The 26,732-nt window shown below is 40.5% G+C and overlaps 1 protein-coding gene and 1 long non-coding RNA gene across 3 annotated transcripts in view; both read right to left on the reverse strand.

Moving 5' to 3' along the window:
* Positions 1-13,506: 13,506 nt before the first annotated feature.
* Positions 13,507-17,303, reverse strand: LOC138406417 (uncharacterized). The gene is made up of 4 exons (XR_011239886.1): positions 17,213-17,303; positions 17,029-17,106; positions 16,343-16,417; positions 13,507-13,649 (listed from the first exon to the last, which is right to left on the reverse strand). It is a non-coding gene; the product is annotated as an uncharacterized lncRNA (long non-coding RNA).
* Positions 17,304-26,397: 9,094 nt separating this feature from the next.
* The window catches only part of lrch4 (leucine-rich repeats and calponin homology (CH) domain containing 4), a 45,104-nt gene continuing 44,769 nt past the window's right edge, over positions 26,398-26,732 (reverse strand). For both annotated transcript variants that reach the window (XM_020100205.2, XM_069518430.1), the window contains one exon: positions 26,398-26,635. In XM_020100205.2, the coding sequence (XP_019955764.1) occupies positions 26,543-26,635 (93 nt within the window). In that variant the 3' untranslated portion in view covers positions 26,398-26,542. The remainder of the gene's footprint in view (positions 26,636-26,732) is intronic.

Below are 26,732 nucleotides of genomic sequence, written 5' to 3' on the forward strand. Positions count from 1 at the left end.
GGAGTTTCTAACTTTTCATTGTCAGTATCTAGTAGATGGAGAACATGATTCAGGCTGGAAATCAACATGGTCTATATAATTATAATACTTTATTTATGTACCATGCAACTAGAAAGAACAAATGTTTGATGAATACAATAGAAGTAATAATTGTGATGACTACATTAGTTTTTGTGTTCGTGTAATTCTTTTTCAACCTTAAATGTAGTTTGAAAATGTTATTTTACAGTGAAAAATTTGATATCATATATATCATATATCATATTGTTCTAGACAGAAAAATATGCATCACGTTTATATTGAAATATCTTAAATACCTAAGCTATATTTGTCATACTCCTTTTAATAGGCTTCCAGGAATTTTGAATAGTGAAACATTGCATGTAGCCTATTAATAAACATTATCAGCTGTAATCTCAAAAACTATTGCTCTTGTGCTATATGAGTTTTTTAAAACAAAAGTTTAACTTCATTGAAGTGCACTTATTTGCTAAGTGGGAAATTCTAGCTTAGTTTTATCCAACAGTAATGAAATCTGCCCACCAACATCTTAAAGTCACTAATTAAAAACTATAATTTATTTATGAATCCATATAACAGCTGTAAAAGTGGTTTCACATGTTGGCTTAAATGTATGAGAATGCAATATCTTGTGGGGCTGATATGTTCAGAGGGTGGCAGTGGCACTGAAGTGTGACGGTTTGTGAATTCTCCAAAGTGGAAGGTTTTATCTTTTTCATGAATGTGTTTTCTAAATGTCAAGAAAATATTTGATGGTGTAATATTTTAAAGGTTATTTTTTTAGGCCCAATAAAGCCCCAAATTGAACGAGCCAAGGTTATCAGAAACTTTCATCATCCGTGGAGCGTGAAGCTCCAGAGCACATTTCACACACACATGTCGCCTGTAAATGTCAAGTATGAGCAGAGGGACTTCATGTCATCTACAAAGTCAAGCATGTTGTGTAAGAGGACCAGCTTTGTTGCTCCAGTATCTGAGAATAACATTATTCAGTGCTACATCATTTTGTGAGGGATCTTTTTGCTCTTTTATATCACTGTGGTTATGTTTGGAGTCTGCCATGCAAAACCGGTGTTAATGGTATAATCCCTCATTGACTTTGCTGACTAATGGCTTTCATGTAACCCAGAGATGGATGTGAGTTCAGTAAACAAACTCTGCGGCAGGACAATAAAACCGTCAGATTCCGAACAGAAAGTCGCATGAAACAATCAAGTGTTTCGCTTCAAACTTGGGACAAAGTGCCACAGATCTTTTCATTGCCTTTACGATGAAGCTGTAGCTTGCAATGACACCACCAAATGAGACCCCGCTGAGCAGTCTCCCCAAGGCTGAGCTCGACTGACACATCAGAGCACAGTCGCCTGAGGTACAACTTACTGCCCTTTAGCTCATCTGTGATACTCTCTCTCTCTCACACACACACACACACTTCACACACACACTTTAAATATTGTGTGAAAGCATTATCTAGTTGGAAACAGAAAAAAAAAAAAAGCCAAAAGAAATTTAAAAAAAGTTAAGACTTTAGTCTGTTCAGGATTTAACCCTCAAGATCTTAGATGGCAAGATTGATGCCACTCTCATATCTACATGCAAAATATCAGGCTACAGACAGCAGCCTGTTAGCTTAGCATAACGTTCTGGAAATTGGAGGTTTAATATGTAGGAAATTGTCCACCAGACCTTTCCTGTGTTTCCTATTGGAAGAGTTAACCTGAATATATAACTTGAAATCGGATTTCCGACAAACTTGGGAATGGAAGGAGGATGTCCAAAACCCCAATGACTGCTCACTTTTAACATCTCTGGTGCTGTGAGTAAATTGCTCATTTTTTCCATTGACATTTCAGAAAATCCCTATAAAAGGTTTTATCCTGGAACCAGGCCGACCAGCCACGAGATTAATCGTGACCATAAAACCTTTGATTCAGAGCAAAAAGGCAGAGGTAAAAGACAGTGGACATCATTGATTTAAGAGCAAAAGGGACAACGCATCTCATAAACCATTGCCATTCTGGCCCTCACTTACATTCCTCTACAGACTTCCTGAACCATCCCTTAGTTATGCTGCTATAGATCTAGACTGCTGGGAGAACTCCCTTCATCCACTGAGCACTTCTCCCCAACAATACTAATTATTATATGAATTATTGCTGCTGTCGTTATTATCAAAAACATCTTTACACTGTTATTGATTTCAGTATAACTAGTCAGAGCTGATACCTGATGGTGCTCAAGTGTTCCTGGGCTCTCTCGCCTCTCTCTTTGGGGCTATATAAATAAAATTGAATTGAATTGAAATGAACTCCTACTTTGAACAAATGTTTCTTATCCATTTTCACAGAGGCACATGTCCTTAGTCTGTCATCTGTCCCTCACCTCTGCCAGGCTCCTCTCTCTTCTAACCCCCCAGTATACCAGGCATATTGTGCCCCTTCAAATGTTGTGAACATTTACTCAAGTAACAGTAATTCATCCAAATCCATTGACATTAATTTCACATTTTGTAGAGCTTGGCTAGACCCAATTATGCACTTGTTTTTGTCCTCCTGAAACTTTAATAATTTCGTGTCCATAGAGACATTCACAAAAAAGCAGACAATTTATTTTAATTTATTTTAAAGATTTGTTATTACATTTGACCCTGGTTTAGAATTATTGATCTGTTATTAAAGAAAAAAAAAATTTAAATCTAGTATTTACACTTTTAGTGGAAAAAACCAAAGCATTTCAGCAGCATGTATTTTCTAGTTGTTGACATCAAACATGATGCAGAGAGGACAGTCATAGGAGGGATTTAGGTCATTACTGGTCTCTGAATGTTAACTTTATCATTTAATCCCAAAAGCTTCCGCCTTAACTGTGAGATTGTTGTTTTACTTGTTAACCTCAATTAGCTGGAAAGCTAGCTCACATAAAAGATTCATTCAACCAAATAGTCCCATACGTCACAATCCTGAGGGTTCAGTTCAACCTGGCATATTGTTCAAGAAAGTTTGGGCTACATAATCACACAAACTTCTAAAACATAAAGTAGATAATAGTTAATGGGTTCGAAATGAAATTGCTGTTTTGTAAATGATCAACAAACAGTTATATCAAATAGCTACAGGGTTCAGAGGACGCCATGCAATCTCCTTTTTTTTTACCAGTTATATTCTGTGTTGGAGTTGGCTGCAAATTTCAAAAAGAGACATAACAATAACCATAAAGAGACACAGTGGAACCTTGTCAACGACAGCAGACACAAGAGACAAAAATAGATTAGATAATGTATTATGTAAAGTGCTTTGAAATAATGTAGACCTATGTTATGATTTGGTGCTATTCAAACACAATAAAATTGAATTGAAATGAATTAAACCCCCTTTTATTCTCTTTCACTTCTCTCTTCTAATCCTATTGAAGGAGTTGAAGGATTCAACGTGCCATGATAGTTGTCTGCTCGACACAGAGTTACACAATGCTAAGAATACCTCTTCACATCTTAGCAGCTGTCTAAAACCTTGAAATTGTCAGCTTCTCTGTTCCTTTTCAAGCTTTTTCTTCCACTGTTATTGATTGAAATCTCTGAGGTTTTTCCTCCTACTTTGAGCCTGATTTGGTTTCAGTGCATCGCTCCATTTACAAAGATCTGGCTCTTGCAGCTTCACAGGGCTCATGACAGCTCAAGTCCAGAGTTAATGTTACATATGAAACAGCATTAGCTTACCTGTAGTCACACTAATTCTTGCTTTTTCACCCTGAGGAGGAGTATTATTCCTCTTTAGTTCATAGCAAAATGAACTCGCCCACCAGTGGTTCCCAGCCTGGGGGTCAGGACATCTTCATGGTAAATCTGACAGGGTGCGTGATGCTTAACATGATCAGACAGAAGAAAAACAGCTCTTCGACACAAAGTGTTTGTTTTTTTGGCTGTTTGGAATCATACAACCATAAATAAACTTTTAAAACAGGTATCAACTCATTTATAAATTATTATTCTGTGTGTATGATGTTGAACCATCACTTTGCTCAACTCTTGGCTACAGGGGAAGTGGAAGTATGCTGGGGGCAAATGTGGCTCAGGAAATAGAGAGCGGTTTGTCCAGTGACTAGAAATTTGGTAGTGCAATCCCCAACGTCCCCACTTTGCATTCGAAAGTGTCCTTGGGTTGGACAATGAACCGCAAATTGTGCAAAAGGCTTTTATGTAATTCTACTTATATTAAATAATAATATTGTGAGCAATTACTTGAGCAATCAGGGGAGAAAGGTTTTGCTAAGGGGAGGTAACCAAGAACTCAACGGTCACTCCAGAGATCTCGTTTGGAGGCAGATGAAACTTCCAGGGAGAGAAGCATCACAGCAGCTCTCTGGCTTTACAGTAGAACGGCTGGACTATGGTCCGATAAGTCCAATTCTTGCGACTCTGAAATTTAGTGTTCACACATACAGTCGGAGTGATATCTAGAAAAGTTCATGGCAGCAGTGTATGTGTGTGGAGAAAAAACCAGGCACCGCCCGTCACCTGCCCATTTGTGAAGCAGGGCACTGACTTGTGGGTGTTTCTCAGCAGCAGGGACAAGGAGACTGGTCAGGGTTGAATAAAGGCTGAACAGAGCAAGTACAGAGATAGTATTTTTGATACAAATCTGGTTGAGAGGGCCTCCGATGAGCCACTATTTCATTACATGTAACGTTGTGTTACCTTTGGACCACTGTAGTGAGAAATTAGTAGCTCACAATAAAAATAGCTGGTTGAGACATTTGAAATACTTAAAGAGGACGTTTGCAACGAGACGTTGAACGTGGTTTGAAAATTCTCATACCTGGTGTGATGTGTTTATTTCAGTTCATAAGTCATTTTTTGAAAACTGTTAATGTTCTGTAAAGACTCTCGGTTATCGCTTTTGTTTTTTACCACAAATAAGCAAAGCAATGTTAAATCGCAAATGAATTCAATGAAGTTTATGGCACACTGTGCTGTAAAAGCCTGGTATTCATCCCCTGTCCTGTCACAGCTTCAGACAGGCTCTTAAAACAGCCGAACACCATGAGCTGTCACTTGTCTGACTGCTCCAGCCTCTACATAAACTATACTCTTTTCTGCTCGGCAGGGTCTCTATACTGAAAATGACAGTGATCTCTTGAGAGGTATGTTCTTCGCCCGCTGGCATGCCCGTCTTCCACCGCACAGTGTAGCGCTCCAGTCATTTGTTTGTGGTGAATTTCATTAAAAGTGGAGCATTGTTCAGGCTCAGCCAGAGTGAGAGGGAGATGAGTGTGTGATTAATTACGTGGAGAGATAAAACAGAGTCGCTCAATCAGCCTCTGCAGGGAGGAGAGTCAGTAGCTCCTCCGTGTTGTTCTCCTGTCCAAGTACACGTTTCTGCTCCAGAAGAGAGGGAACTATTCAAGTGTTGGGCAGCAGAGCATCACAAAAAGCTCTTTTAATTCATTCACCGGCGACTGCAGTGGACTGTGATGTGGCAATGATGGGATGCTCGGTCCAGTGCTTTGTTTTATTTTCTTTATATTGTAAGTCAGTGGCGCTGGTCGCCCCCTCCAACATCCTGAGACATAAAAATTCTGTGTAAAGATAACATAATTTAATTATATAATAATATTTTACTCGTTCAATGCTCCCAGTACACCTTCAACACCTGTGAGCATTCAAAATAAGTTGTATTTGGTTAATTTCTCTCTAAATACAAATTCTTCTGGATCTGGGGGGCTGGTAAAATTGCCACCATGGGACCTGAGGCTGCTTTTTAATTGGTTGGTTTTCTAAGGGATGAAGCCATGGACTCCCAGACACTTTTGTTTACAGCCAAAACGTATTAATTTATTATCTTTTTAATCTAATGTGATCGACCCCTGATGCCATCTCAAGTACATCCGATGTCACTGAGTTGCTTCCGCTGTGAGCTGACCTGTTTCAGGAGAACTACGGCAAATCTGACGATTTCTTTACAAAAACACCCCAACAAGAAAAAGGAGGATAAAGGAGCTTGGTCTCTTTCACCAGCCACCACTGCCTGCCTCCTGATTATTGGGCCCTGGAGCACTTTTATTTCACTTTCATCTTGTCCTGTCTGTGTTTTAGAAGGTTTCTGTCAAACTGATGCCGCTTTCTTTCACTGCAAACCAAATCTATACCTTTGGGTATAAGAAGTTATACAAATAGAGGAACTGGAACCTGACTTTTAGGTCCTAGCTTTCATTTGTAATGCAGCTAGAGAGGTGTTTTCTAAAAGTTGACCTGTTGATAAGAAATACAAATGAAACAGGAAAGGAAAGGTTCACGCTGCCCTGGAATCAGTAAAGCTGGTAGCTTTAGTCCTGATTTTAGAATGAATCAGTCTAATAATTAAAGGTTCCCTGTGGGTTTATGGTTAGGTGATACAATACAGACACCTGCCAATCCTTTCACACTGAGGACACTTGAGGACATTTATCAGACCTCACACAGCTCCCTCTGGAGACTGTAAAGCATCCATACACCTTTTGTCACATATGCAGTCATACTCCCCAACACATGGACACACACTGAAAATATGAACGATACACAGTAATAGTTGGATTCAGAAGTAAACAGAAGACTGAGCTGAGTATCATGCTTTTTCTTGTCGCCGGTGACTTCCCCACATGTATCCAATGAAGAAGACCTTACCGTATGCTCTATCAATAAGGTTTATTGATTGTTAATTGATTGGCCACTGCAGAAGCAGACTGCTATGGAAACACTGCAGATCATACAAATGACCTGTGGACAGGTATAGAAGCAACACTTGTTGTTGCTCCATTATTGATTTTTAGAATAAAGTAATAATTATTTGAAACGTGTGTTATATGGATGAAAGATGAATCTCGAATCATGACTCTTGTGACTTGTGTCTCCTTTGCCTTTGCTTCTTCTTCTGTCCATGAGCATCTTGGGAAAGGAAAGGCAGAGAGTTTGATTCGATAGCTGTTTTTATTTATTTTTTACCTTTGTCTCGGAAAGTCAAGCCAAGGCATTGATGAGAACAGATGACGATCTTACCTCTTTTCCCAAAACATTGTCTTTTTATTTATTTTCATACAGTCATTGCTGAGGCACCAGCCAGACTGAAACCACTATAGTCTTTTGAGTTCTCTCTTACTTTACTAATGTCACAGTTAACACTGCAATTCATGTCAATCAGCAAATTGCTATTCTGTAATAAAAGTGAGGGTGGGCTGTGTGTTACAGTGAGGCTGCAGTTTAATCAGTTTAAGATGGACAGTAACCCTGATGTTGCAGACTGAGGGCAAGACTGAGTTCTGCACAACAACAGAAATCGAATCTTTGCAGTACAATTACGCTATGTACTGCTATCAGTAAGTGTCGGCCCATATATATAAGCCAAACTATCTTGGGATGTGTGCTCAGAGCAGCGAAGAGTCAGTGAAATAAGATGTCTTTCACAATCATCACCATTAAAGCACCCTATTGTGTTCCTCCACAGTGGAGTTAACAGTGACAAGGGCTGTAATAACAAGAAACTGACATTCCAGAGAAAAAAAAGAACTGGAAGATTATTGAGACATTTCTAGAAGTGCCAAACTAGGCAGGTATGTATAAACTATGTGGTTGTCTGAATGGCAGGTACAGCCTCCACATATTCTATTCAATGGAGGATTCTTGGTGCCTCTGAGCTATAAGCCTGCAGGTTTCCGTTCTTATCGAGCACTGGGGCTGCAACTGATTGAAACAACTTCATCTGGAGAACAGGAAAATGAGCAAGTTGGACTTGTGGGGTTAGAAGAGCTGCAGAGAAAAATACATTTATGGAGAAACTTTCAGATTTTAACATTGGCTTGAACCTTTGGATCTTGTCTCATTGGGTTATATATTTATGAGGTTTAAAGGTTTCTAAAATGTCAGGACTGTAATCAAGAATGTGAATAATAAGCAAGTGGTGAAATCATGTTAGAACCACATGTCTACAACCAAAGGGCCAGCAGCTCATCCTTTTTGCTCTCAGACCCCATGAAGTTCGACTACAGGTCCAGCAGTCAGTTTTGACAGCTTTCAAATAGTAGAGTAGACATATCTTATTAAAAAAAAAAGTATGTATAGTACATTTTTACATATTGACATCTGTTTTAAACATCTTTGCAGAGGGAACTGGAGCCACGAGTTGTTGTTTCTTATCACCTTTGCTCCAAAGACAAGATTTCTAGGTCTTAAGTTTTCAGGCAGCCAAACAGGAAAGTTGCCAGTACTGTAGATACGATACACGAGTAACGTGTGTGCCAAAGTAAGGTTAAACTAGAATTACCGCACTGCCTCCGCCAACCATGCAGTGCAGTTTCTGTGTACACATTTCTACACATCCAGATTCATATAAGGTCACTGTGACCTTTGACCCCTGAAATGTAATCACTTTATCTTTAAGTCCAAGTGACAACTGATATGAACCTGCAGTATCAGATGTGTCACTATTATAATGTCAGTTAATAACGGTCGTTGATATAATAACGTAAGTTGATACTGTTTTTTTCACTGTAATAACGTTAGTTGGCTGCTGATAACGTAGCAAGTGGTGTTCCGGTTCCTAAGGGAAGATTTTCTATACTTCTTCTTTGTGGCTCCACTTGGAGGGGACACACAAAGGGCTCTTCATATCTAGAGGTAGGGCCAAGGGAGAGGAATTGGGACAAATATATTGTAATAACAACAGAGAACACCAGCTGATTTTGAGGAAGATCTTGTCCCTCTTCAATAAGACTTGCAAGATAATAAATTATTATATTGATATATTGACCAGAATTACTATAACACCCTGTGTTTACAACAGCAAATGTCAAATAATACTTGAACTTGGTTGGATCACTCACCAACTTCACTGAATCAGAACAGATGAGCTACCTGGATTCCATGCTGCGTTCTGATGTCATTGAAGCCAACCTCTGCAGCACTCGGCTGCCTGATGCCTACGGCTTGGACGTCCTCGACCTTCAATTCCACTTCCACCTCAACCTGCCAGACGGAGTCCACTGGGACCCGTCAACACATCAGCAGCCGGCTGCTGACGCCTCTGGGCTAAAGCTGCTTTACCCACCCAGTGTTCAGAGCATGTTATTGGCCTTTGCCTTCATATGGAATGTGGTTGACCTCTATGATGAAGCAGTTTATTGACTCCATGTTTACTGTGCTGTACAACTGATCAATAGCACAGTGGCTAGCTATAGGAGGACCTTCACCAGACTCGCCACACAACTTATGAATGAACATTTATGTTATCATTCCTGGTTTCAATACAAACATTTCTACAGTGACGATCAGATGAAGTTAACTCCTATAATGTTAGTGCCAAAACTGTTTTTATTATTTATTTTAAAGTTTGTTGTATTAGTTTTTCTTTACTCTAGTTGAGGGTTAAAGGTTATTAGGCCTTATGAGGAAGATTGTGATTTGTGAATATGGGCTAAATTAAATTGCATTGGTATAGCGCCAAATCATAACATACATTATTACCAGGCACTTGACATGACACTATGAGCAATGAAACCTCTAGCAGAACCAGACTCAGTGTGGGTGGCCATCTGCCTCGACCGGTCGGTCTTTATTGACTGACCCATGAGTTTAATTCTGTTGGTAAAATTGGTTCTTTTAATGATAAGAAACCACACACAAAATGTATGAAATTATGTACAATGCAATGTTTTTACATGGTGAAATTACACCAACAGAAATAGTACAAGTCAGGAGTCTTTCACAAGATCAACACTAATAATCTGGTCCATATGCTAATGGCTGGTAAACTGAATCAAAAATACTGGCCAAGAGCTGCACAAGTCAGTGTTTCTTTAAGAGGTTTGAAATGGAGGCGACCACGTGTGAAATGATCCATCTGGTGCATGAACAGTGAGCACGTGATGAAGCCATGACCAAGGTGGTAAACTGTGTGTTTATTGTTTCAGGGCCACAGGGAAGAATCTGGACCTCATAGTCTCAGAAGTCTCAGAAGTCTCAGGCTGTAACTTCACATTTAACTTTTCATTGGCAGTCAGTGCCAGTCTTTTTGTTGGTCCTGCCAATTGTGTGTGTGTTTGTTTGTTTGTGTGAAAAACGGAGATTATTTGACTGATCTATAAAAACCTTCATTGCTTGTTGAATGAGTCTCTCCTGATCGGACTGTGCTCTCCCATCACACTGTAAATTGAAAACACATAACAACTAACCAATAAAATTGACCGTGGAGTCCAATGTAGCGGGAATGAAATTGTATTGTTACAACTTACCAGTGCTCTTATATTTACAGTGCCTGTAAATGTGTTCGCCCACCTGAAGCGTGATCTTTAACTAACTAATTATGTGATCTATAAAACCAACTGGCCGTACCAGTGATGATGTAGGTGTGTCTTACTGGTGGTCAAACAGATGCACACTTTGCATACCAAGCTGTGGTGTGTTTTCACTTTGACATTAAAGTGTCTGTCATGCAAATATACTTTGTTGAGTGTTCTACATAAAAACTTCCAAGGACTTTTTATAGACACTGCCTGTCTACTCTGATATCGTTCCAAATTAGAACAAACTACCAGTGTTACGGATATAGTTCTATTGATTTCAGTGTTCAGAGTACTACTGCATACAATATGATGCATTTAGTGCAGAGGTGTTCAAATAAGATTCAGAGATAGAGAATATATATTTTGAAAAATGAGATGTATCGATGTGTGTAGTCCAATTAAAGAAAGTAAAGTTTGATAAAAGTTTTACAATATTTATTGTCAGTTTTCACATTGAACTGGAGGAATTAAGAATAAATAGTCAAAATAAAATATGTTAATATACTATATATAAAATGTGCTTCTTAATACCTGAGTTAAAAAAAGTAATTAAAGGTTCAGTGTGTAGAATTTAGTGGTGAAGTTGCATGTTGCACCTTCCAAACCTGTGGTAGCCTGTGTAATAAAAACTCAAAAGGTGTTTAGTTTGTCCAGTGGACACTGTAAAAAAACATGGCGGCCTCTGTAGAGAGGACCCGCTCCTGATGTAAATATAGAGTATTTAATTATAAAGGGCCCATTGTAGGTTATAGAAACAACAATTCATACAATTTAGATTAAACACACTCGTGAAAACATCCCTAGAATTATTCTCCCTTTCACCTAAATCTTACACACTGATCCTATAAGTTGCACTTAAAATCCAGAATTACACATTTTTAACTAATTTCCACTTGTTTTATTGAATTCTCTAACAATTTCAACTCATTTTAACAACTGAACAGCTTGAACAGCTGCTTTTCTCATTCCACCACTTGAGCTCCAGTTTACCCTTCCAAAATTTCAAACTTGGGCTGGAATGGTGTAGTGTTGTTTCACATTACTACTTTTAACAAGCACCATGATCTGGGAACATGTGAAACATAGTGTTTTTGAACTGAACATTGGAAGAATGAACATGTAGCGGTCTGTCCTGCCTTTCTCGTCCCTCTCTGGTGTGTCTTTCCTGTGTATCTCACTCTCAAACTCAGAATTCACAGACTTGACTGGCTAAGTGGCATCACATGAGAGGGAGCCGATGTGCCACTGGAAGCGGAATAACTCCACTGGAGAGTCACACAGGGGGGATGGGTGGGACTTGGCTTTTCCTGAAGTCAAAAATCATTTCCACTGTTTTGAGAGTGTTGAGCTCCAAGTTGTTATCACGGCACCAGGTCACCAGGTGTTTGATCTCCCACCATGAGTCCGATGAGGAAGCTGATGGTACCCTTTAACACTGAAGACAACAGCCATGAGCTGATAAATGACCTCAAAGCTGTGGACGTGTGTATTCGAATCAATAACCTCCAACAAATCTTTTCCCACACAACACACCCTGATAGCATGGGAACATATTTTTGGAAGTTAACATGCCTTTGAAATTCCCTTCTATAAAACATGCTTGGTGTCCACCTTTGGCAAGTTCAGCTGATTTGATGTGATTTACATACTGGTCTGTGGAAAGTCAAGCCCACAGTTCAAAGTGAATGTCTGAGCCAAAAAAACTCTCTGTAGGCAGGAAGCTGTCTGCACAGACCATGTGATCTGACAGAGCTTTAGAGGGTCAGTGTTGGAGTCAAGGTTAGAGAAGCAGTCTTGCATATTTAGTCAATATCAGATGCAGATTTTGCATCAATACTGGCCAACAGACTTTAGGGTGAGACAACTGCATGATAATACATAAAACTATTTGTCATGGGGCAGATTGCAAATATTCCTGCATGTATGTAGTTTGCAAATATAACAAATATATCTATATAAGTAACTCCACTGAATGGTACTTAATTTACAAGGTTCTGCTATTAAAAAGTGCTCACCCTGGTTAACGTCTTCACTTGAAGTTGTTGAGGCCATCACTCCACTGGCCCTGACGGGGGTGGGGGACGTGTAGGACGGAGCGTGCACTGGTGCGGGCCCTGAACTACCATCACTACCTGAGCTGCTGTTTGTTTTTCATTGGAAGCTGTATGTAGTTGCGTTTTTGTAATGGGTTCACTTAATCAGGAGGTCAGCTAAAGGGAGCACGATATTTTTCACAGGTACGACCCACCTTACTCTGCCTCTGATTTGGTTGCTTTGATATTCTTATTCTAACTAGCCAATCAGAGGAAAGGTGAGTGATGCTGTCCTTGGAAAAAAATTGGCTTGCAGCACACTGCTGAATAATGTGCACCAGAGGCGATTTAAATGTGGGTAAATCAGCTATGCTGTTTGAAAAATAAGTGGGTATCCGCCATATACCTGTGTATGCCCTGCATTACATTACTGGTTGCAGGTCAGACTCTTGTCCTCGCTAGTTCCCCTGTGGCGCTGAGCATCTTTTTGCCTTGCAGACTTTTGTTCCCTGTTCTTGTGAATGTATGAAGATTCCGAAACTATAGTCTGTGAAGTGAACGTAACACCAAACACAGGATGACTGATAGCAGGCTTAGGGTTTGATGATTGGAAGTGGATTCAAACAGCTTCTTAGGATCACAGCAGAATCTATGACTGTTTCTGCACTTCATGGAATGTGTGACTCGCACAAAATGGATGTGAGAAGTTGCCCATGTGCTAAATTTGGGACTATAGCCCAAATGACACCAAACAAATTTGAGCCATCTTTGATTGACATGTGGAATTGCCAGGGCTTATGTGTGCAGGGCCAAGATCTGGCAAACAGGAGCATACCGCCCAAGTGCCATCACTCCACTGGCCCGGATGTGAGTTGTGTGGGCTGTAGGCAAAATGTGGGCCAAAACAATTTTGGAACAACAGATGTTAGACTCAGCCAGTCACTGATAGATGATATAGTTGTCCAATCACCAAAACCTAAAACCTGACAAAATACATTTTCTACCTCAAAAGCAGAACTTGGCTGTAATCCTGGATTTAAAAAAGTCAACTATCCTTCATCTAGAAGCGGTGATGAACACAGCGATAAAATAAATTCATCGCTCCTTCTAAATCCCAGTGAAGTGTGGACAAGCGCCGTCTCACCTCATTACACTAAGTTTGAGCATGACAGTCAGCATGCTCCAGCCTCCCTGGAGGACGTCCCATTTGTCCAGCAGAAACCACTGGGGCATGCTTTGCAAACTAGTTCCTCCGATTGACTGGGCTCTGAGGGGCACACGCTGATGCTGGGGATGGAGTGATCACCAAGGAAGGCAAAAAGAGAGAAACAGCAAATTAAAAGTTAGTGAGTTTTTTTCTCATGTGACTGAGCTTTATAAATCTTTGTATCTTTACTATCTTTATGATATCCATTGCTTCTTATAAGGGTTATATGGGTGGGTCATTTAACATCGTACAGCATATAAAGGCAACTTTCATCAATTAGAGTTCCAGGGAAGAAGAAAGAAACTCACTTTTCAGCTTCTTGGGCCTTTTCATCTCAAATATCAGCGTCATGACCGAGCACACCTTAATAAATGTTTACAGAATGCTTTATGAAAACGAATTGAACCGAATTAAACTAGATCAGATTATTAAAATAATAAGTATTCAAAATATAGAACGAGGACATCAGTTAACTTAGTTTGTGACATGTATGCTTTCAAGGCCGTCTTCCGAGCAGTGAATGACTTCTTTACGAGTCTTTCAGGTTTAGTCTTGTCGATCCTTGTGTGTAAAGTCTGCAGGGTCTTGGTGGAGAGGAGAGGCTCCACAGGCTGTGACTGATGCTAGTAAAACAACTGATTTGTTTTATGTAAAGAATCCTGGTTTAAATGTCCCCAGATGGCCTCTACCAACAGTTCGATTTCACGCAGGCATAGTTTAAACATTGTTGCTCGATGAAGCAACTATTACATTTTTTTTAACATCTGTCAATAGGTATTGACATTTGTATTTAAACTAGTTGATCAAAAGCTGCTGGACTACAACACTGTTACCTATGAAACCCTCAAACAGTGTTTATGGTTTTTACATAGAGATTTTCTAGTCTTGATGACCACTCAAAGTGCTTTACAGATTTGTTTGCCAATCACACACACACTCATACGTTGCATGTATGGGCAGCACTTTTTCTATGAGGACGGCAGGAGAAATTTTGGGGTTTATTATCTTGCTCAAGGACACTTCGGCACACAGAGCAGGGAGGACTAGCATCGAACCCCCAACTTTCCGGTTAGACGCCCAGCTCTACCTCCTGAGCCTCAGCCGCATTCTACTGCTTTCCCTGGAGCATTTTATATTTATAGCTGTACTGGCAATCAGAGGTGTCTGCCCACTCGGCAGGGTCCATTGATTGCACCAGAGTAATGAGCCCTCATTCAAACCAAAGCCTTCACCTATCAAACACTTCTCAATATCAGTAAAGAGCCTTTTGAGATGTCCAAAAGCGTCCCGCCCACCTTTAATCAAGCAGTGACGATAATCGCCTGAAATAGCCCGTCAAGCTTCAGAAGGCTTTTTTGTCTATGTGCATTATTTGTCCATTTGCTGTTTTATTTTGTGTCACTCGCCTCCTCTCTCATTTCAGACTTCCTTCACAGTGTATTTCCCACTTCTGTCGCCTGGACTATGCACTAATCCATTAATCGGTTAGCTTGTACAAAATTCAGCAGCCAGGGTTTTAACGAGAAATAGGAAAATAAATCACGTTAATCCCGTTTTAGCGTATTTACACTGGCTTCCAGTATCACTAAGGATTCCCAGTTTCCCAGAACACGTTTCCCAGAACATGCGATAAACTATTCAGATTGACTTGACTTCTTCATATATTGTGATTTAATTGTCCATTTGTCTTTGCAACCTCTCCCCCACTGGGACAGCTTTAAATGTTACATGACTTTATATCTTAACTACTCACACTCTCTATCTTCCACATACTGATGCCACATTGATGGCAGGGAAAACTGTGGGTTCAGTGACAAGAGAAACCGTTCATCCACAAGACCTTGTGATTACAATTAGCTCGCCATTTAGCTACTATTCATTTCTTTACATTCCATAACTTGCCTGTTAAGATCCTAATCATCAGCTTGCCTATATTCAATGTGAATAAGTAAATAGCTGTTGTTTCTTTCTCTGTTACATTCCCTGACAGTAGCTTCTCAGAGCATTTACTACTTTTATCTGCTCTGGATCTTTGTAAATATCTTTGTATTCTAGTCACAAACAAGACAATTGAAGACCTTGGCAAATTGTCATCCGCATTTGTCCCTATTTTCGGACTCAATCAAAAACTCTGATTCGTTTCTTATCTTCAGCAGCGGTAGTATCATGTAGTATCAGTAAATAGACAGAACCCATCGCACAAGCAGCTGCATATACAGCATCAGTAACATCATTAGTGAGTCTTGGCTTTAAGCAGAGGTGTGTCGGCACCCAGCTGTTTCTGTTGTCTTTGTTTTTCTTTCACTGGCGGTCTGCAGCAGCTTTTTTTGTCCTTGACATGCAAATGATGCTTGTTGTGCATATGCAGAAGAAGAAAATGAGCCGTTTCCTGCTTTTCTTTGCAAAGTCATGATCAAAAGGGAAGAGTCCTGGTTGTAGACAAAAGCTGAAAAGTTTCAACATTAGTTTCACTTTAACCCACATGTTCCCATATCAGATTTAAAAAGAGGTCTTCACTTTTTAGATTCAGACAAGCTTAACATATAACATACATTCTGACCATTCAATTGCAGCCAATTATAGGAACCTGAGAGAGGACAATGTGAAATCAAGGATGCGCAGATGACATGTTTTGCAGTTGTACCTGCAGCAATTTGCACAATGGCAGCGAAGAGCAGTGAGCAAATATGTGCAACAATGCTGGATTACAATTCTTCCATATAGCTACTATGCTGAAATAACGCTAACAATGTTAGACCTCAAGGATACTCACATACACGTGGTGAGATGCTGATGACTTTGTTAACCAAAATCTCCACACATAATGTCCTGACTTCCATTTTGTTTTCTGAAAAGACATTTTTTTTTATTTAGAGGAATCATCTTTACCTTCGCCAGTTTCTACCCATGTCTGTTTGTTTATAAGTTAGCAAGTGTGGCAAGGAGTGGAGTCATTTTAAATGAATTAAGGGGAGAGGTCGAAATAACAATAACTTAAGGACCAACAACGCCACCTGGGGTCTTGCACCACAGGATATAATGTAAATCAAAAAAATAGTTTAATGAAAAGAAACCTTAAGGGAAACAGGTTCATGACTGAGGAGGCAGAGACAGCAAATTATATAATGCAACTATATTTATTGATTCAAAGAATTCAAAGAAATCAGGACTGGACCTTAAAGAAGGAAAGAACTGAAGCTGGTGGAGACAAAACAAAGTTCAGACAAATATAAGGTAAGTAAACGAAAATTAGTTTATTAACAGAACACAATATCTAAAATGTAAGCCGGCTAAAGCAATACTAAAAGCTCTAATGACTATAACAGAAAACTAAAATCAGTGGGCTGGGGCAGCGGCAGACTACTGGAGAAGTGCCTTGCCTCAAGCCTGGGGTGCAACACTACAAAAAAAAATAAAAAATCACAGCAATACATGCACTAAAAGTGCACCAGTGCCTACTTGCATGCAACAGGAGTGAGGTCCTCACCACGGTGCCTAGTCCGCACTGAAAATCCAAGAAAGAAACAAAGAAACTTCCTGAAACAAAGAAAACAAAAGGTTAACAAAACCAACAAGCCAATTGATAATTGAACAAAATCTCAAAACATACAGACTCGAAGCAAACAGTCAAACAGGAACGTACCTAAACTGAGCATCCTTAATAAATCTGGACCAACGAGCAAATCAAAACTACAGAAAGGAGCAAAACAGACAAACAAAGGCAAACCTAACAAAAGCAGAACAGAACAAAAGGTGACCACTGAGCCAGCTGAGGCCTTTATACTGCACCTGGGCAGGGGGAGGAGCTTAGGGAGGAGTCTCGCTGGACTACCTGGGCTGCCTTCAGAATGCTTCACCACATAAGCAAGACTACCAGATGGATTCCCAGAAAGATGGTGCTGGGAAGAGGTGTGAGGGTGCGAGACAAAGATTTGGTTTTCCACTGTCGTACACATTGTGAGGGTGCTTTTTGATATTTCTATGAATTTTTCGAGAAATAATGCATGAGGTGTTTATGAAAAGAATTAGGGATGCAGACACGGTCTCCATTTTCCTATGTATGACCAGTTTATCCTCCCTTTGGTTTGTTCTGGGTCTTTCTGGGAAAGAAACACAAGCACTATACTCTCACTTGAGTATATCTGTTCTGGCTGCCATACATTAGACAGCAATCATTTTCTCCATAATCCACCTTGATGCTGTGTGTGTGTGTGTGTGTGTGTGTGAGCAGATGCTGGTTTTCTGCAATAATTGGCCATTAAATTTGATCTGATCTTCACATAAGTCACAGACAAACATAATGTGTCTTTGCCAAAACACATCATTTAAACAGTTCCAGAGTTTAATAGATGCACTGTATGAATGCGGGTGAGTGGTGAAACCTCTGCTGTAAAGAGCTTCGAGTGCTCATCAAGAATAGAGCTATAAAAACACAGACCTTTTACCCAGTAATGGTAAAATATATCCAAGTGAACCCTCGGATATACTAACTGTTGGACTGTTCTTCCTAAAGAGCCGCTTCAGATTCCTAAAGCAGGTGACGGGAAATTAACTCAAGAGACTTTTCAGTCAAAGACTGCATGTTAATTAGGTTAGTAATTGAAGGGGCAGAGAAACATGTACCATACCTGCATTAGAATAAACCGATCAGTGTTAATCCAATCTAATGTAGATTTCAGATAATAATTTCCTGTTTTTGACCCATGAGTGGTGAAAACAAAGATTTCCTGTTGGTGCCCTCCCAGGGGAGGGACTATTCTGTACCTCCATCCCTCGCAACTCGGATTTCTCTCGTCTGTGCCGAGGGGTCCACGTGTACCAGATCTAATCCACTGCTCTCCTCATCTAATGCCTTGATCTCTAGCCTCAGGCAAACCGCCACCCACAGGTGCACTGTGTTCATGCTGCAAGCAGCACTCTGTACGCCGTAATCAGTATTTAACCCAGACATCTGCACTCAGCCCCCGACACCGGTCAAATCAGACTTGTGTGTTTGTAATTCCAGATATTCTGGATCAGAGGTGAAAAGAATGCTTGAGAAGCAGATTTGCTCAGCTCTCTATAGATTATTATGTTATGATATAGTATTTTTTAAAGTTATTTTTCTGATTATTTCAAAAAGCCTTACAGTCTTACAGTTACAGTAATGTTTGCCAGTCAGGTCTGACCACTAACTGTAACATTCCACAGTCATTCTGTTTTTTTCAGGTGTCAAATAACCAATGCATTAGTTCTAGCTTTTCAAATAAATGAATCCATACACAGTCCATGAGTTTCTTATCTGTGAATAAAGCTGGACAATGTATGCACAGCAGTGATCGTGGAGTGGTGCGACAGTATCAGACCCTCACCGATAAATGCACTTGACCAATTGCAAGTAATTGTCATTTTTATAGCATCAAATATCTTTTTAAACCCGAACTTACCAGAGAAATGTTGGGTGGCTGAGACGTCTCATACAAAAGCCACAGCATGAATGCTCGTTGTGGGTCCTGTTGGGTTTTTCTCTCATTTTTAAGGTCTCGACCATTAATGAGATAATGTATGTTGTGATTGGGGACTACACAGATAAAATTGAAATGAATTGAATGCAAAAAAGTGACAGCACAACTAACAAACTAACAAACGCAAAAGTGATAACATAACTGCAAAAGCTGAAAGTTAGCATTTGTGGTGTGGCTAAGTTGTGTTTTCACTTTGTTTTAGCTTTTGCAGTTGTGTTGTGTTGTGGCTTTTGTATTCATGGTGTGGCTTTTGTATTCACGTTTTCCATTAACGTGCTTGTGAACTAAACACTTGAACCTATTTTAAAACTTGTGCTCATATCCCATCTGCTAACATGGAGCAGGCAACCTCTGTCCTATACTGCAGCAAGCCAACAGGATGCAATGCAGATGATTTGGCTTCACTGTTTATGTCCAGCTGCAGACAACAGATGTGACCACAGCTTATGGTCCCGTGGACAGTGACCAACTGTCTAAGTCACAGACCAAGTGAATCACATTGTGAAAACAGACCCACCCCAATAATTTCCCATTTAACAGTCACCTTCCACACCCGTATCACTGCAGGCTGATGAACCAACACAGCAGATCTGCTGCAGACTGATATCCATCTACGTCAGAGCGTGGGGGCTCATACATATCTTCAATTACGCCCCATAAATGTCAGGCTGCCTCTCCAGTCCCTGCCTTGGTTAGATGTAGGCCTCATGGGGCCGTCTGCTCGGACGTGCGAGGAATCGGCCCGCCGCCATTTCCATGCACAAGTATGAGAATTCATTCGGTGTGCGTCTTATCGAGGAGCCAGCCGACGAGCCAGCAGCAGACGGTCCTCCAAGGTGGAGCATGATAGAGCAATTAAAATGATAGTCAGTGAGGCCACGCTGCTAATTGACTTGTGATTAAAGCCAGGGCTGATTAATACACTGAAGGCGGCTCTGCTCCTCTCGGCCTTGATGGCGAGGGTGTGCGTCAGAGAGCTTGTATGTGCTGATGCATGGATATAGCCTACTGTAAACACACAGACAGATGGGCCCTTGAGTCAAGCTGTATATTGAATAGCTCAGCGTTCGAGTGCCCACACGTAACAAACTTTATTTGTTTTCCATCGTTTTTCAACAGCCTGTCTAGGCAATTAAAGGGAAGGTAAGCAAGATTTTTACCATCCCACAGCACAAAATGACCATAATATACAGCATCTGTGCGGTTTGATAGATTCGTTGCTAATAAAAGATTATTTGGCCAGATGCTGAGACGTCTGGCTTCCAAACTGGTGCTGCAGTCCCGGCTGGTCACCAACAGAATATGTCATCAATCACGAAATGACACTCGAAAGAGTCAGTGCACCCAAATTACAGGAGAAGAAGAAAAGGAAAGAAAGAACAGGAACACAATTGCTCAGTATTTAAAGGGATAGTTTGTAGAAAAATGAATATTCACTCATTATCTAGTCACCACTATGGTGGGGCGGGTTTCAGGGATAAACAGTGTTGCAGCCAAAGTCAATGCAATTGAAGTAAATGGTGAAAGATTCTTCAGACGTAATGAAAACATTAATAAAACTTAATGTAAATGACGCTGGCTTGCGGACACTTGGATGAGTCACATTGTGTTTTTCTTCAGTTGTTTTGTTACGTCTGTAGAAGCTTCGGCTGAAACACTGCTCACCCCGGAGACTCCTAAAGTGTTTTGTAGACTCTTCACCCACCCCTCAGTCGTCATAATGGTTGAGTAGATAATAAGTGAATGTTCATTTTCCGATGATCTATCCCCTTAAGTACCCGTGCAGATTTGAATACGCCAGTTTTGTGTAAGGTTTTGTGAGATTTCTGCCTCCATCAATAAAACACAACAACCCTACAAAGGAGATAAGTGGAATCTGGTCGGCAGAGTTTACAGCATTGAAAAGTCACATTTTAAATTCAAGAGCAACATTTCGTTTTTGAAAACAGTGCTCGAGAAGTAATCTAATGACAGGAAACCTAAAAAGACATTTCTTAAATGGTAAATGGTCTGTAATTATATAGCACTTTTCTAGTCTCGATGTCCATTTAAATTCTTTTTGCAGAACGGTTTTGCATTGCACTTTCTCTATGACAAGCGGCAATTTGGAGTTCAGCATCTGGCCCAAGGACACTTTGGCAAGTGCCGACCTTCTGGTTTGAGGACAACCACTCTAACCCCTGAGCCACAGGGACAATAACGTTTTTGTGCTCTTATGCAACTAATAAATCCAGATATGTTTGTCCTTCGATTTTCTCAACAACCGCTCATCACAGTTGAGTCGACCCAGCAAAGTGCACTGTGAAGGTCTGTCTATACAGTGCACAGTAAAATCATCAAGCCGACAAAATGCAAGATTTGCTCTCGGCTATACTCGAGCACCCCCTACAGACCAGATGACACCAGCCTCCACCCGGATGATCTGTCACTCAGATATGATGACATTCATGAGTCTTCTGCTGCGGCGGGTTTGAGCTGTGGGGTTGGTGCCTCTCATCCTCCTGCAGGCCGAGGGGCTGGGCCTGGTCTAAGTGTAAATCATAAATGATCAACTGAATGTTTGGCAGTTTTGTGTGGCCTGTCTCCAGACACCGCTCCCTGGCCTAGATGCTCCCGTTTTGGCTTTTGCTCTGGCTCCTGGCTCTTGCTCCTCTTTTTTTTCTATACTCACCTGTCGGCTCGTAGTACCTTGGCTCTGCTGTCCACTGTATGTGCACGCCGCAAGTCCAATCCCCTGGATGTGTTCTTCTTTAAGATCTTTTGTTGGTGTGCAGTGTCACGGGTGCTTAGTTTATGGACCCTTCCCCTTCCCTCTTATTGGTTTCCTGCCTCTGTGCTGAGCCCCAGCCCTGTCCTCATCTCCCTGAATTCCCTTGCCCAATTTTTTCCGCCTTTATTGGATTTTGGTGTCAGTACATTTTAGACTTTCATTAAACATTTTGCATTAAAGTTTTTTAAATGCATTTCTTTCGTTGATGGTCAATGCTCTCTGACCCTGTTGTGGATGTTGAACCTGTGTGACCTTATACACTTAAAACTCACTTTTTTAAGTCCAGGGGGCGCTGTGGCAATGAAAAACATAAAACTTCCATTCAAATAATTCTGAATGGTTGTTTTAAGGTAGAAAAACTCTTTAGTGTTGCTCTAAGGCAGAGAGAGCACATATATTTTGATATATATTTCTAATACACAACAAATAAGCTGCTGTGCAACCAGTGTCGACCTCACCTGCATTAGAATCAAACCTTCGGGCCTCTTATATAATAAACAAGAAAATACAAGAACGTTTTTTGTGATTTGGGTGAACCCACCATTGGAGAGAAAGGTCAGAGGGTTGTTTGTGTTTCATAAAATGTTGAAGTGACCCTTCATCATCATCATAATCATCACCTGGAGTGTGTTCATAATAAAAAGTGTTTCTCAGCACCAGCGGTATGCAGCACTTTGCAGCAGATCTGTTTACTCGTGGTCAGAGGTGAACAGTGTTTTTAACAGACACCAACGCACCATAGATTGAAGTAGCTCGCACCGTTAATTACACCAGTTCAATAGAAACGAGATATTCTGATTTCTACTGAAGTTTCCACCTTGATGTTTACGGAGACATTTTCTCTTCAGTATGCGCTTAGGTTTCCTCCGAGCTATGACTCAGCCGTTTTCCTTTGGTAGATACTGTGTGAGTAATGCCACTATCAAGGAGATGCATGCATTGAGAATTACTCATCTGCAGTTCTTCATGTTGTATATTGAGGGGGTAAGGGGTATTTACTAATTTAATCAGGAGAGTCTTCTATTCAACGTTTTAACAATATTTATTGACATGCGCACAGGAAGATATATTATATCTTGTTGCATTCTAGACCCCTATGTGATGTCTTTGGGATTAGGAGGTGGTGAAGCAGAACATAGTACAGGAATTCCCACCGGTGGTGGTCCAATCAGTCAATGAATTAAATTTAGTTTGTATAACCCGTATTCTCATAGAGTTTAACAAGGTGCGACATCCTCTGTCCTTAACCCTCAACAAGAGTGAGGAGAAACTACAAAAAAACACTTAACAGGCGAAAAATGTAGAAACCTCAGAGAGAGCCAGATGTGAGGAGTGCAATAGATGCCACATGTAACTGAGAACATCCTCAAAATAAAATAATTTACAACATTGAAGAGTTATTGTCAGTAATCTGAGTAGACATATTGGATATCAAGTAGTCTTGTTGAAAATAATCATCGGATCGATAATCCGCGATCAGCTGCCAACACGATACAGGATCCGCTGATATGATCAAGATCAGTTGTGGTTGAGGATCCAGATGAGGTGTTAATGATTCTGCCGAAGACTGGAGGAGATTGGGGTGGAGGTGGGTGATGCGCGTCACTGAATGGCGGCTGACTGCGGAAGAGAGGAGAAGGGATTTAGCCGCATGATTGGTTGGAGGAGACCGCGGCAGAAAATCAGATTGGCCATTTACAAACGCCCACAATCAACAGATCAATGAGAAGGTGAAGTCTTCCTGACTGAACTTATGCTGAGCTGTTTTAGTCTTGATGACCACTCAAAGCTATGCCGTTCACCCATTGACACCCATTGATACAGTGCATCTATGTGCAGCACTTTCTCTATCGAACATCACTCTTACACTGCAGGCACAGCCATCAGGGGTCATTTGATGTTGATGGTTGTGACCTGTTTGTTCAATAGTGTATGATGCCTAAATGCTGTATAATAATTAAGCTTTTAACTTTTACTTTGAAGGCAATCTGTCTCTTTTTCCATCTCTGAATTTCCTCATTCAAGTATATTTGTAAAAAGTGGAGCTTTATTATGCAACCAACCCCCTGAAGTTATATTTTTTAATATACAATGAGAACAACTGCAGATGTGTTATACTTCATGTACAGACCCAAGGATGAAAGGATCAGTGCAACACTTTTGGAAATATCCGGACCACGGTTCACACGATTAAGTTAGAACAGGGTGAAAAATGTTTTTGGAGCCTGAAATATATAAAATCCCCTTCAAAGATTTGGATATGACAGTTCATTTGTTTTTGTTGTAACATGAAGACATCTGGATAGTTGAAGTTCAGAAGATGAATATGCGATGAAAGTTCTGAATTTCAGCTTTTTTTTTTCTACTGGTACTTGCATCTACATGCGTTAGAAAGCACAGTTTGAACTTTCTGTTTGATCCCACCTGTTTTTTTTTTTTTTGTTGCTCAGGCTTTGCCTCACAGATCGACTATTTGAACATCAGGTAGCTGTGGATGTGTGCTCTTGGCTTTCACCTGTGCAGACTGTTGTCAAAAGGATAAACCAACATGAAGAGCAAAGGGAAGCAGACACAAACTGAGGCTGTGAAAACAATCGATTAGAGACAATTAATGTCCTGAGAAAGAAACGTCTGTAGCCCAGTGCCGGTGTATTGAACAGACAACGGCGAGAGTTGATAACAAATGACAGAATAATGAAAACTATAGAGGGTAGACCACAAGATGCAAACCAATCCTCAGCAGTAAGAATTGGGAGACCATTAATCAAATCCATCAAATCAAATCCAATTTATTTATATTACATTACAGAGGTGAGCTGCAGAAACAAGGTTTTCTGGACTCATGATGATGCCATAGTGATGAAAGGTGAAGACAGACAGGATCTGTGGGCTGCTGTGGCTCAGGAGGTAGAGAGGGTCATCCACTAACCAGAAGGTGAGTGGTCCGATCCCCCAGCCAGTCTTTGGGTAAGAGACTAAACCCCACTCTGCTGAATAGAAAGGTGGATGAATGCAACTTGTGCTTTTCAAGAAAACTGGAAAAGCACCATTACACCTTCTTCTTTATCAGAACTGACACCTTACCCACAATGCAACTCAACTCAAGTTCTGCCCATCAGCCAGAGATGGTGTTTTAAGGTCATGTGACCTGGTGACATTTTCAAGCTCAGACAAAAATTATTCACCGTTACAGTGAGTGCCACTGTAAATGTCTTTACTTAAATTATTTCCAGCAGTCGCTTAATTACACTGAGCTCTGACGTTCTGTTAAATAACATGGAGTTACTTTTCTGAGCTAAAATTCCCTGCATGCTCTGAGGTAATGTCTTGTCTTCTGAATCATCACAGATATTACTTTGTTGGATGACATGGTCGTTGGTGTTACTGTTATTCACACTCTAAAGTGTTTCTTGTAGTTTGAAGTGGCTGTTGTGAAAGAGAATTGGGAAAAGTGTGCTTTCTCTTCCATTTTCACTCTCCTCCTCCTCCTCCCTACATTAACAGTTCTTTGGTTATTTGATTATTATCATCGGATTCTTAAATCAATCTTACGTGGGATTTTGGCTCGGGCCAGCAGCTCGAACAGGGAGAGTTTGAGAGTGAGAGCAGATTTGCGTGATGAGGTCTCCGAGAATAGAGGAGCTGAGCAAACCCAAGGTGACAGAGGACGTGTGAAGTGCGCGGCGCTGGATGACATTTTTATTGCATTGATCTTATTTTAATAATGCATGTTGATAGAATTGTGAGGTCAGCAGTGACACAGACTCCTAACTTAACCATGTTTTCATAAAGTTTATTTACTTATCTTCCTGCTCGCTCACTACACTTACCAGGGTGGGTGGTGGGTACCAGGCTGAGGTGGTAAATGCCAGTCAGTGGAGTGGGGGGAGAGAGGAGTTGGCAGCTTTGGATGTGAGGCTGCAGATTTGACAAGTTTTAGTCTTTTTTTTACCTTTGTATCATTTCATTTCGTTGAATTTCCTTTTGCCTTTTGGTGAAGTACATCTTTTGTTAATGCACTGCACCATGTTTCACACTGCCTAGGGATGTGCTTCTTCCCTTTTCAGTGGCAAACAACACCCCCCACCCCTAAGGATGGATCACAACAAGCGCATATTGTACCATTAGAGTACAGTACTATCCTTCTGGTGTAATTATAAGTGAATGCACTGCACTGATGGTCTATAAAACAAAAATAATTCAGTGTCTTGTTAGCTTGCAGCTGCAGTATATCAATTGTATCTCATTAAAAATATGCAGTTTTGCATGGGCACAGCACAGTATATTGAATTTAGACAGCATTACCCTAATGGGCTCCTGTCCACTTAACTGAAGTTGATAAAAATAATGCTCACATTGTTTAAAACACACAGTGTTTGAAATCTTCACCTCAGGTTTACTATTTTTTGAGGCAATGATTTTGCATACTTTTTTTAAGTGAAGCCAACCTAGTATATTTTAGAGTATCTGGACACCTAAAGCAAAACAGAGCAGAACTTTGCATAAAACCTCAATTAAAATTAACCTCAATCAATAAGAATACAAACAAGACTCTGAAATCATTTACAATTTAATTTGAAGCACACCCATGATGTATGGAAGAAGGACACAGTATGCGTAAATGTAAATACAGTATAATAAAAAAAAACATAGGTCATGATGTGGATCTCTATGGGAGTATGCTGTTAAGTCCCTCCTGTCAAGGAGCCAGGTCGACCAAAACCTGGATGGTCTGGGCCAGCCGACTCAGCCCCTCATCCTCCGTGATGAGCTGAGGGGAACACAAGGAATCCTGGGAAGAGACAGAGAGAGGATTTAGTAGATGCAGCTAATGGTACAGACAGGTTTCTGCCATGTATTGGTGTCAGTCTGCAGATTATAATTCTAAT

This window comes from Paralichthys olivaceus, chromosome 22, assembly GCF_024713975.1.
Source record: "Paralichthys olivaceus isolate ysfri-2021 chromosome 22, ASM2471397v2, whole genome shotgun sequence".
NCBI classification, from domain to species: Eukaryota; Metazoa; Chordata; class Actinopteri; order Pleuronectiformes; family Paralichthyidae; genus Paralichthys; species Paralichthys olivaceus.